The sequence below is a fragment of the Podarcis gaigeae genome (assembly GCF_964106915.1).
Source record: "Podarcis gaigeae genome assembly, chromosome: 2".
Lineage (NCBI taxonomy): Eukaryota > Metazoa > Chordata > Lepidosauria > Squamata > Lacertidae > Podarcis > Podarcis gaigeae.
The window spans coordinates 50,201,547-50,213,985 of NC_139679.1; the positions used below are offsets into that span (position 1 = coordinate 50,201,547).

The window sequence follows — 12,439 nt, forward strand, 5'->3', positions numbered from 1 at the left end:
AGGAAATGGATTTGTTTGGGCAGTGTTTTCTTACCCACATCACTTCTTGCTCCTCTGCTGTCACTTAGCTCATCCAAAGATTGGGCTGACTGATTTTCTTACAAGAAGAGAAGAGTGAACACACAAGTCATGAATGGGGCAAGAGGCAAGTAGAAGGGAACTGGGGCAGGGGGAATCTGCCACTTTCCTCAGTCTTTCCCCCTATTTGCTCCCTATTAACCCAGGCAAATACAAGCCTGGGGTGAGATGGCAGAAGAGGGCTCCAAGGGGAGTGGAAAACACGTTACTTATCAGTCATCTCTCCCTTAATCAGCCATTTCTGTATCTTTAGCAGTCAGACCCATACTGCAGGGGGGAAATTCCCAAGAGGCAGCAATCCTAAGCTAAATGCAACCAAGGAGCTAAAACAGCTTTGCCTGATCAGATCCAAATGTAACATCAGAAAATATCGTGTACTCACAGCATGGGAGATGATCGTGACAACTGATTAGCGGGGGAGGGGAGTATCTATGTGCAGGAACATATGTGCACTTCTTTCATAAGGGCAAACAGTTTATGAAGCCTCAGGTAACAAAATCTACAAAGTCTTTCCTGCTATCGTCTAATTAAGCCTGGAGGCAGTGACAACACTCATCAGAAGTTGGCAGAGTCAAGGGTATTAATATCTGTTCCAAAGGGTCCAATGTTTTACCTCCTACATATAGGCTGCTCCTTTTAGTTGGATCTTTGGGGCCCACCTTTAAAGCTGTTATGTGATAAAGTACTTTTGCAGTTAATAAGTGGCAATGCTTTTCTGTAGAATTGATGGTTGTAGCAATGTTCGTACTACATTATATTTTTGTCTACCATGCTACATTTAGTCTCCAGTTAATTTTACCCTATTTTTAGCTGGAGAAGGCTTTAGACCTAGTTGTGCATTCACAGAACTTCTGTTGCTGTTTTTTAAAACAGGCACATAGAATGCAGATCTTGTTGGTATTTTATCACTCATAAAATACTTGAAACTGTGCAGAAAAGTAGGCATAAAAGTTAAATAAAAATTGATAGTAGAACAGTCTTTCCGTGATGAGGATGGTAAATTTGTTTTGGAAAAGGGAAGCTGTTTAGCATAATATAAACCTGATTTATCAAGAAGGCTAATTTTGTTGATAATGGTTAAGTGTGTGTGTGTGTGTGTGTGTGTGTGTGTGTGTGTGTGTGTGAAGCAAAATGCATACCTTAAAAACCTATTGTTAGTTGGATTTATTTCATCATGAAAATGTGTTGTATAAATTCATGAAAACCCAAAGAAACAGAGACACTGTATCAAAATCATTATTATATGATGTGCTGCTTCCTTCAGGGGCAAAGAGTTATTATACCTCTACATATTCGAATCACTGTGAGCTCCCATTGTTCGGTCCCTGCTCCTGCCAACCTAGCAGTTCGAAAGCACGTCAAAGTACAAGTAGATAAATAGGTACCACGCTGGCGGGAAGGTAAACGGTGTTTCCATGTGCAGCTCTGGTTCGCCAGAAACAGCTTAGTCATGCTGACCACATGACCTGGAAGCTGTACGCCAGCTCACTCGGCCAATAAAGCGAGATGAGCGTCACAACCCCAGAGTCAGCCACGACTGGACCTAATGGTCAGGGTTCCCTATTTGTAGTTGCTCACTTAGATCATGCTAATGTTAAGTGATCTGTAAAATTGCGCCCCCAAATGATGTACCTGCTGTTCAATATTTATAGAGTGCCAGGTTGTGCATGCAAGTAAATAACATGCAAGCATGTTCAGTATGCCACTATAGGGGACACATTCTCTGAATCTAAGGGTGGTAGCAGGGCTATGTAACCTGGCTGGGAGACTCCAAATATAATACAGATAGAACTCCCTCACAGAAGTGACCTGAGTTTAATATTTATCAGAATATTCTACCATGTACAATGAAGTCCCAGGGTTTGGGGTCATAACAGATACAATTATACAACTTGACTAATCTTTCATATGAAATAATCAGGATACAAATTACTATAAACATGTGTCTGCCTGGTTCTTAATACCAAGGAGAAGTAAGGTTTGGCAGATAGCTTCTATGCTGTGAACCACCCTGAGATTTACATGTATAAACATTTATTACTATTATTGTTGTTGTTACTACTACTACTACTACTACTACTACTAATAATAATAATAGACAATTATTCAAGGCATCAAGTATCTTAGACTCTGGGCAGGCAACATGGCACTAAATTCTTCTGCATTGCAAGCTGAGAAAAACTATTGTGCTTGTCAGAGTGCATAGTATCACAATGGAAGTTTATATCACTTGCCAAGGAGAGACTTGTTTATAATCCGCTGCAGAATCAGAACCTCTCCTTAGCTGGATAGAAAGCCATGCATTATCACAGACAGCAAGCAGAACATCTCAGGGGAGATATGAATGCCATAGCTGACCAGCTGAGTCACCAAGACTATCACCAGAGAGTATGTTCACTTCATCTATAAACTGCTCTACAAGTATGAGATTAGTGAGGAACTTCAGTCTTTGACCTCTTTTGAGCTTCTACTCAATAAACACTTTTCTAGCTCATTCAATTACAGTTATTCCAAAGAGGCCTTGCAATGCATTTTACACATGACTGTTTACATCATACTTTCTGCATGTAGATGACCACTAACTAATAAAATGAGAAGTATGAAGCAACCCTTTTAACTCAAGCAATATATCAATGTGTGACTGAAGTTTCTGTTTCCATCTGCACAATGCAGTCGTGTATATGAGCTGCACACCCAGTCCTTAGATTATTTAGAAGTAATCTGTAAACCCCAAAGACTGTTCTCTCTCTCTCTCTCTCTCTCTCTCTCTCTATATATATATATATATATTCTGGTTTTATTTCTGAATGAGACCTTCATTTTCAAAGACGCAGCATCAGGAAGACAATAGTTAAAGCTATTATGCATCTGACTTTGAGGGAGAATTTGCTGATTCACTATAAACCCGTTTCATACTATTCTAATAGTTGCTTTGAGGTAGTAAGCTTATTGCCTCCCTATGCACAATGCACTCTCATGCGGCCAGTCTCTCTCTTTCTCTCTCTCTCTCTCTCTCTCTCTCTCTCTCTCTTGCTGCCTCAAGGTGAAAAATTAAAGTTAGCACTGCAAGCACAGCACTTTCTTTATCTCTTTCAATATTTTTTCAATAGTAGAGTCAAGTGTAAAGGCAGCATCCTCTTGCATTTGCTGTATCTCAACAAAGCTCAGGGAAGATGAAAGTGAAACGCATTTGTATTGGCTTGTAATCCTTTATGCTCTTATCACAGTGGATGCTTTGCCCGAAGGAAAACAAATATGTAATACACTTTCATATTTCAGGAGAGGAATGGAGGACAAATAGTACAATTCACAGAAAGCATTTGTCATCTGCTCTTTATATATAATCAGTTATGTTCTCCTTTTATAAAGTAGTATGTAAAGCCCAGGAGTACTATAGGGAGTTCTTTGATTTGTTACATGCTGAAAATCTGGGCCAGGATCCAAAGAATCATGAAAGAAGTTCTGCAAGTCCAGGGGAGGTTTGGCTTATATTTCTTGAAACAGCATGCTCCTCCATGTAGCATGGTAAATGGCTTTTGATATTGAGGGGAGTTTCAAATCAGTTTTGTGATATGCCATGGGGGTGAACAGTTCAAAGAAAGAGGTTACAAAATCTACTGCGCTGAATATATTTATATCTTGCTTTTGGGCTCTAAAAAGGGTCTCCTTTTGCAAGACCATTGCTGAAGAGAGCTAGTGCAGACCCTATAGCACTCTCAGACTTTGTGCTTTTATCCAGAATCAGTAACTGAACACAAGTGCACAACATTTTTTCAGGTCGTTTTTCAACCTTTGTATACTTCCTAATCAACTTTGGTTAAATAAATAAATGAATTGCTCATATGAATAATTCAGCTGATACCAAGACTGCTAGGCAACAACCTTATGCTAGGATTATGAACTGTATCAGTTTCCTTCAAGCCTGAGTATGGGTTGAATTAACCAGGTAACTAGCTAATACATCAAAAACAAACCTGATCATGATACATCACGATGCCATGTCCTCATGTAAATGTATGAATGAGCCTTGATGTAGGAATTGCAGGGATCAGCCTAATTCTTCCTTTCTCTTCTGCCTTATCTTAGCGCTTGCTGCTCTCATTGGAGCATTTCCTTTGTTGCAAAAGTAAATATATTAAATTTACTGTACTCAGCCAAAATTTTGACAGGTGGTTTAAAGTTCTAATTGTATGACTAAAGACTGTAACTCTAGTCTGAATGGAAATTTAAGCATTCGTGAGAGAACATCTTGTACAGTATCCTCAAGAGACTGCTCCTTCTTGGGATTCAGGTAGAGGATCATTTGTCTTGAAGTACCTGTTTCAAAATCTTCCTATCTATGAGAATCTTATATACTAGCAAAAAATCTAGTATGATTTTCATTAAGTTTTGAGCTTTACTTTTTTGAAAATATATTTTGCCCAAATCCCGTTGCTTTAAAAGAAAAACTTGGAATAGATTATAGAGGAGTTTGGAAACATTGATGCCTCAAGCCTGAAAAGGAAATACCTATATGTTTCTTTGGATTGCAGCCTAAACTTACATCTGCATTAGGTTTTCCTGCAGGTGAATTAAAAAAATACTAGGCACTCGAGGAATACTCTAAATTCAAATACAATTACTGGTTCGTAGAAGGGAAAATATAAAATTAGACCAACAGCAGTCCTAAAACATTAGAAGATGAGATGGGAAGAAGCAAATTATTGGAGAGGCAGGACAGAATGGATTTAGAGTGCAGTTAGAATAGAATAGTTTTAAAAAAAAACTGCTGCAGTTCTTTCAAAAGAAATATTGAAGTGAGAGCCTATTCACTTTGCCATAGAAGATACAACATTAGGAATTTTGCAAGGAAGCATTTTGCCCTACCAGAAAACAGTCCATTCAAATTAAATCACTTCATCACTCTGATGGCTACATGACAAGTCTTGCCAAAGTTCATACATCAAACATCTGTGCCTCTGAAAATTTTCACATTCATAATGGGTTGTCATATCTTGTGTTCAATTCCATCTTGCAACATGTTCTCTTTGTGAATTGGTAGATTGTCACACTATTGTCAAACTGCGTCTGTCGTTCACATAGCAAATTTGACATTTTTCATTCTTGCAATTATCTCTGTGCTTTTCAAGGTATCTCATCTTCACTGTATTTTGCATACAGAGGAACAAGAAAATGTCCACACCAATCCTTTTCCTGTCATACTGGTTACTTCCATGATCTGTAGCAGTAGGTCTTGTATGCTCTGAATCCAAACTGTTGCCTTTTTAGGTTCTATATGTGATGATTAGGGTGGATTTCAGTTAGGCCAGATCTAAGCTCTGAGGGGTGTCCCATGTCTCCCTCAAAATAGCACAAGTATTAGGGTAGGGAAATATTTTTATACACCCCCCCAATAGATCTTAGATACCTTCCCTTCTACTGAGGTGCAGAGATATTTTAATAGAGCATTTGGTGGGTGAATATTTGCGTCAACCTATTGCTATTTTGATTGGACTGATGCTGAACTAGCAGAAAACCTCTGAAAAGACAAGTTCATTAAACAAACTGGCCTAGGTATACATGTACATTTTCAAGTTTAATTATTCCCCACTTATAAAAGAGATTGAGCTGGCTAAGAAATGTGGTTTACATTACACATGGGAAGCTGCAACATCTAACTAGCCATATGTATGACTGCAATTGCACAAGGAAATGTTATAAGCAGTAGAGAACACTGATAGATCCAGAAGTAAAACAGGCCTTGCTCATACATTATATTACAAGCCTTAGTGACAATACCTTAAGTAGCTCACATAAGAAGTGTGTGTGGAAACTTGCAAAACTCTCTTTTTACTTTGGAAAGGTTGTAGGCATACCTGCAAGTACAAAAAGTTTGTCCCCTCTATTGTATCTCCTTAAATGTAAGTCAGATAGTATTGCCAAGGCACACTCAAATGGTGCACACTTGTAGCCAGATATTTGATTATCTCTCACTTTCCCACATTTTTGGCATTATGTTGTTTCTTCCGCAATTAATCTTTTGGTTTGTTTGACCATGAGTAAAAGCATAAGCATAGGATGTTTCTGCTGTGCTGCTAAATGGCAGTTAGAAACCCAGAATTAATTCACGTAAAGCCAACCTTATCAACTGTTAAATGGTTTGGTACAACTTTGTATAGCACAGCAGAATGATCAAGGCAATACACATGCATTAACACAAAACAATATTGTGCAGTTATTTGATCAGTTTTATCATAATAAAAAGCATGCATTACAAGGAATGCTTGTCATGGGGTGCTAATAAGTGTACCAGTTGCTATCCCTGTGTGCATGTGTATACATTTTACAAAAACCACCAGAGAGAGGATAATTTAGTGACTAATGTCTGCAAATGTTAATGAATTAAATCGTGTTCTCTTTACTTAAAGTGTTGCTGAGATCCAAAGAACAATTTTGTGCATGCAACAAGCCCTCCCAAGTGTTTTCTTTCTACAAATTCTAGCCCTCCCAATTCTCCTCACCCAAGTTCCAGGAGTAACATATCAAGCAGTGTTAAGTGGGGGTCTGTTTTCAGAAACGGGGAGGTGTCAGAAGCCATAGTCTCTCTATTAGTAAGAGGGAATGGGTGTTGAAATATTTTGTATTAATAAGCCATCATGTGATTTTTTTCAGGAAAGACATATTAGTCTGTCTTTCTGTTTAATTACTAGAAGCAGTAGTTACATGAATTTTTTGCATCAAAAAATGGTTGTGTTGATTTAAATGACATCATGTATAGCTGGTCAGAAAGTGGTAAATAAATAGGGTAATTTCATATTTCACATTGGTGGGCATTATGTAGGAGGCTATTTCTAATAAGCTAAAAGTCAATCTAAATAATTAAAGAAGTTAATATTTCTGCCTGGCTGATCAGTTAGAAACCCTTCCCCTCTTTTAATTGTGTACAGCTAAGTCTGAAGAAGCAACCTGAATGTGAAAAATCTACTATACTGTATTCACAAGAACAAACTGTAATTGTGCAGCAGACCAAAAAGACAGGGTCTTTTCTTCTGTGGCAAGTACTAATTAGAACATATTGCATACCAGAAATTCTAAGAAATGCTTTCCCTGTGTATAGTATACTATTAATTATATGTGGTTGCAAGCAATTTGTATTCTATGGGTGTATCATTCATACTTTAGTTGTGCTTTAATACTAACTAAGATGATAAAATTCCATTGTAAATTTCAACTAAATTATTTCTTTAGGGTGTTTCTGAGAGCCATCAACAAATTTTCTGAGACTATGAACCAGAAGTTTTTGGAAAACATGAATTTTGAAGAACAAGTAAGTACCTGTCTTATTTCTTTTATATTATCCTTTAAGAACTGAACGTATGTTTTTCCATTACTTAGTTATTTCAGTAGCAAATATTCTCTATCAATATTCTATCACAGCATATCTGGAAGATAAAAGTCAATGCGGGAAATGATTGCTCTGTGAGCAGGTACTGATATTTTGACTCCTGTAATGTTCTTAGTCTGATACACTTATATGTTGAAAGTTATGATCATGAACACTCCAAACATATAAGGCAAGGATAGGGAACCTCAGACTTGGGGGCCAAATGCAGCCCTCCAGGCCCCTCGGTTTGACCCTTGGAATTATCTTCTGACCACACACATGCAGGTCACACCCCACACAGGCCTTGCTTCACACTCTCCAGGTGCTTTTGAGTGTGTGTACACCTGCTAGTTTTGGCTGGAATGTAGTTTGCTTTGCAAAGGAAACAGTCACATTTGTTGCTTTGCCACTTTGGCTTCTGGCCCCATCCACCATTGGCATGTGGCCCCCATACCTAATGAGGTGGTCCAAGTGCTCCTTCCTTTCTTCGCTCCTTTTCTTCGCTCCAAGCTACTTGGGGCATGGTGGTTGCCATGTTTGTTGGGAAATGTGTCAAAATGCATTGGAAGTAGTAATATGTTATGATGTGCTATGTCTGTGTCATGAATGCAACTCAGGCACGGCAGGACCAAGGCATTTTGACACCTGAGGCCAACCACAAAATAGCACCCCCTCCCCCTGCCCGGAAAGAAGGGGTGAGTGAAGCACTTCATTGGGAACAAGGGAACAACCTAATTAACCTTACCAAATTGCTGAAAAGGGAAACAAAGGTCATTGCAGGGGAGAAAGGGACCCAGGTGGGTGCAGAGCCCAGGAGACCCTAAGGTACAGTCCCTAACCATTTCCTTCCTCATGGTGGAAGGAAACCATCAGCACTTCCTATTTGGCTAGAGGCCACTGTAGAGACAGCATTGCAGGGTGGTGAGCTGCCAAGGAGGTGGCAGATCTGGCCTGCAAGAGTGTGCTGCAACCACTGTGGCAACAGCGAGCAATGCACTCCTTGCAGGCCAGATTTGCTGCTCCTGTGGATCCTGCCACCTGGGTGGGCCAGCCCTAAACCTGGATCAGAGGGGGTAAAGCACAGACACCAAGGCAACGGTGCTACTCTTCAAAAATGATTTATTAATTGCATCTCTTCAAGTGCTTTCAGTAGTACAGCACACCCACGAATGCTCTACAGGTGTTTAATAACCAAAAGTAGTTGCCTTGTCTAACAAGTTGACCAGTCTAGTAGCACTGAGGGATAGATGGAGCAGGGCAATGGTAGAAGATTTTCATTGTTCCTTTGGGTATTGCTGAAAATGGTGTTTAAATGTTTCTATCACCACACCAAGTTACTTGGCTGAGTCTCTTGGTACGTGACAAGTAGACTGAAGTTTTAACTGCAAACATTCTCTTGCATTTCTGGTGATGTGACCCAAAAGTTGTCCTATCTAGCCTTATTGAGGTGCCTCTAGGCAACAGGGCACGGCTGTCCTGGAACATGCCATTTCCTCTTCCAAGGAATGTTGCTTTCCTTTCAGCTGATGTTTTGCTATAAGCAAAGTCCTGTTTATTTGAGATAGCCATCAACCACTGGAATATGTCATCCTTCTTTAACACCTTGTGGAGCCACCTTTCCAAATACTAACTCATTCTTCTGTCATTCACACAGGTTATAGCTGATTACATTAAAAACAGTCGTACATTACATTAAAAATAGTATAAGGGTGACAATATACATGAGTATATTCTCAAAATTGTCAGACTCATTTTGCAAAATCCTAGGTGCACAACACCTGTCCATATGGCAGCCATCTTTCTTTTATGCAATGTCCCTGTTAGTTTCACAGGAGCATTATATGGGGGTGGGGGTGTCACTTAAGATAACAAGGGAGAGCCATCTTTTCCCCTTACAGACTTAATCAAGAATGAGACATCCCATCATAACATAAGACTGTTTTCAGGGCATTTCTATAGACATTTTTCTAGCAAGTGCTGTTTTAGAAAGGTCCATAGGAATGTGGCCTAATCTCTTTAGCTAGGTTCTGATCCAAGCTCTGGCCCAGTAGGTGCAAATAAGGGAACTTTGCTTCAGATTGTGGGATAAATAAAACTGCCTACTTTCCCTAATTCTCACTGAAACGTTTAATGATTAACTCCTTGCCCCAACCTCAAAGACTGCTTTCAGTTTGAGATGTATGCTAAATACAGGCAGAAATTTAAGTCAATATATAAATAAGGAATCTCTACCTGTCTGTAGGTACCTCTGTGATGTGGAGGGGAACTGAGGTCCTTCAGATGTTGTTGTTGGACTACAACTCCCATTATCCTAGAATACTGCCTATGCTAGCTAGGGCTGATGGGAGTTGGAATTCAAAAAGCACATGGCTGCTTTCTGTTCCTCTCTCTCTCTGTGTGTACACAAACAGTTCCAATTGTTTTCTCTCTCCTTTTGCTTACATACACACAGAGAGTGGACTCCCCCCCCCCACCCCTCAATCACTTTTACCAAGGGACTGCTGATTGACTAGTATTTACTCCATTGGGAAAAGTGGAAAATAAAATCAAAATGGAGATTCATATTGGTCCTCTGCCCCTTCTAAGCCCTAATCCCTTCCTTTTAGAATTTATTATTTAAAACCCTTTTCTAAATCTCTAGACACTGGGGTGGAACCATAGGAATGATTGTGATTGACTGTGCTGAACAGAGATAGTTGACCAGCACAGGCAATGTGCAGAAATGAGTCCCGAGTGTCTCTAAATGTGAAGTGATGTACTGAATATAAATGTAAGAAACAGAGAAGGGTAGTGGGTTGTAGGTTCGTGGGAAAGCACCTCCCTTTCCCTAATGGGCCAGCCTCCACTGCTCATGCCCCTCTTAGAGATTGGTTTTTGAAAAGCGATAGCCCAAACTGCATCAGCAGTGCTTACAGAAGAAATGCAATCTCGAAGTATGACAGAATTTATTTGTATTTTCATTCCATTCCATTCCATTTCATCAGCCATACTTCTTTTCCTTGTCTACAAGAGGAACATAGAATTCTACTATCTTCAGTGAGACTGTGACAATATATTTTCTTTGTTCCTTCTCAGTTTGTGGACATTTTAAGTGTATCTGTTGTGAGCAAGTGTTTATTTTCAAGTGAATTTAATGCTTGTGGAAATGTCAAAGCAAAGTGACACTTCTGAAGCTGGGCATTTTGCTGTCTTAGTCACATGGCAGGGGCAGAACAGGGAACTAAAAAGGGGCAAGGGGCTTTGTTTTACTTTGTTTCTTCAGTGCGCCCATCTGCTGACTCAGCGGCAGGGTTTCTGTGAGCAAATAGAAGCTAATTCCTTTTCTGTGCCTGTTCAGTTTCTGACACTTACACAAAGGGAGCAATTAGGATAACACTGATGCCACTCAGACACTCCTTGTTGCCTCACAGTTAACTCTAGCTGTATCAGAAGCTGCAGTCATGTTTGTCTGTTGCAGCAAAATATTCCCCCAAAAGTGTTTTGACCCCCTTCTGGCTGCAGTTGCTAGAATTGAAAAAGCAAAAAAAAAAAAAAAAAAAGGCATCAGTTGGGCTCTGCAGCAATGAAAATAAAATTGGTAGATTGGGAGGTCTATGTGAAACAATTTTTCAGTGTGTGAAAAAAGAACAGTTCTACTTCGCTCTTCAATAAATATTTCGGTTGCTGACCCTGATTAGTTTTTCATCAGTTTGCCTCCTATCAAATTATAGTAGTAAATTATGTGACCCTACTTTTTGATAGTACCATTCGGTTTATGTTTCGTTCCTTTTCCAAGTTTGTTTGATAAATCGTGGTGGAAGAGTGACACTTGCAAAGATTATACTGTTTGAGGGTCTGATTGAACTGTGATGTGAATATAAATGCGATTTATTGCAAGGGAGGTAAATATGCTAATTTTAGAGATTGGAAAAGTACAAAAACAGTGTGATCCCTTCGCCTCCGGTAATTACTGCAGCATTATGTGTGGAAAAAAGTGTGCTGGCATAGGGGTGTTGCTAGCAGACCAGGTTGAACGTGAACTTAGGGTAGTTGCTCAATGGCACAGTGAAAGACGATGTCATAGCTATGAATTAATGGATTCAGTAGAGTTCTGGTTTATGCGTAATGCGTCATACGGTTTATGAAGAGTTTTCAACCTTTTGTCTTGCTGCTTTTCCCTGAAGTTGGCTCAGTTTCCCTGGCTCTTCCTCCTCACTGCAGCCCCAAGTCACTCCCTTTGGAACATCCTGAGATGAGGCATTGGGGTAGGGTGGGGGGGCTGCAGTGGGATGCAAAAATCACCACAATTGTGGGAAAGAATAAATGCTTTTCCACTGCTGCAAGACTCAACGTATACTGGCATTTCTGTACTGACACAATAAACTAGGGGCCCTTCTGCAGTCAATTCTTTTCCATCACCTCCTTGAAAACATATCCTTCTGCTTTTTATTTATGAAAGATAGTGGGCAAAAGTTCCCATCTATTCATCTTCATCTCCCATTTTTATTCCTCAGAATTCTGAGCTTTTTGAAAGATTTCACTGCATGTGAATGAATAGAAGTTTGACGTGAATAGAAATTATTCTTGGTCGTATTTTACTTTTATTCTGATAACATTTAGTTCATCAGAAACACTGGGAGTTTTCACAAAGCTATGCTTAACATATGCCCCCATAACACACTATAATTACATTGGTTGTTTGGATCTGGGGAGTTGTGATTAACTTGGGATATGCAGCATTTCACAGGCACTGCTGTAAATTGTGGTTTATTGTTATTAGCTAATGAACCCCATATGAATCTCCTGATGCTACTGAGGGAATGCAGGCCAACGGGTATAAAAATCACACTCTTGCCTTTATTCTAATTGCAAGGTAATAAGAGCTTCCAACTTTGCATAATATTCCAACCTCGCACTGCTTCGGCTGGTTGCCTTCATAAATTATTTAGGTTTCACACAGCTTAATATCACCTCCCATTTTAGGTGAAACCCATTACAACTATTCAGGGGTCTGTCTTC

At 39.5% G+C, this 12,439-nt stretch overlaps 1 protein-coding gene across 7 annotated transcripts in view; it reads left to right on the top strand.

Annotated features, from left to right (window-relative positions):
• DOCK2 (dedicator of cytokinesis 2) overlaps positions 1 to 12,439 on the top strand; it is a 249,142-nt gene that overhangs the window by 170,208 nt on the left and 66,495 nt on the right. For all 7 annotated transcript variants that reach the window (XM_083718724.1, XM_083718730.1, XM_083718728.1 and 4 more), the window contains one exon: positions 7,306 to 7,384. In XM_083718724.1, the coding sequence (XP_083574850.1) occupies positions 7,306 to 7,384 (79 nt within the window). The remainder of the gene's footprint in view (positions 1 to 7,305; positions 7,385 to 12,439) is intronic.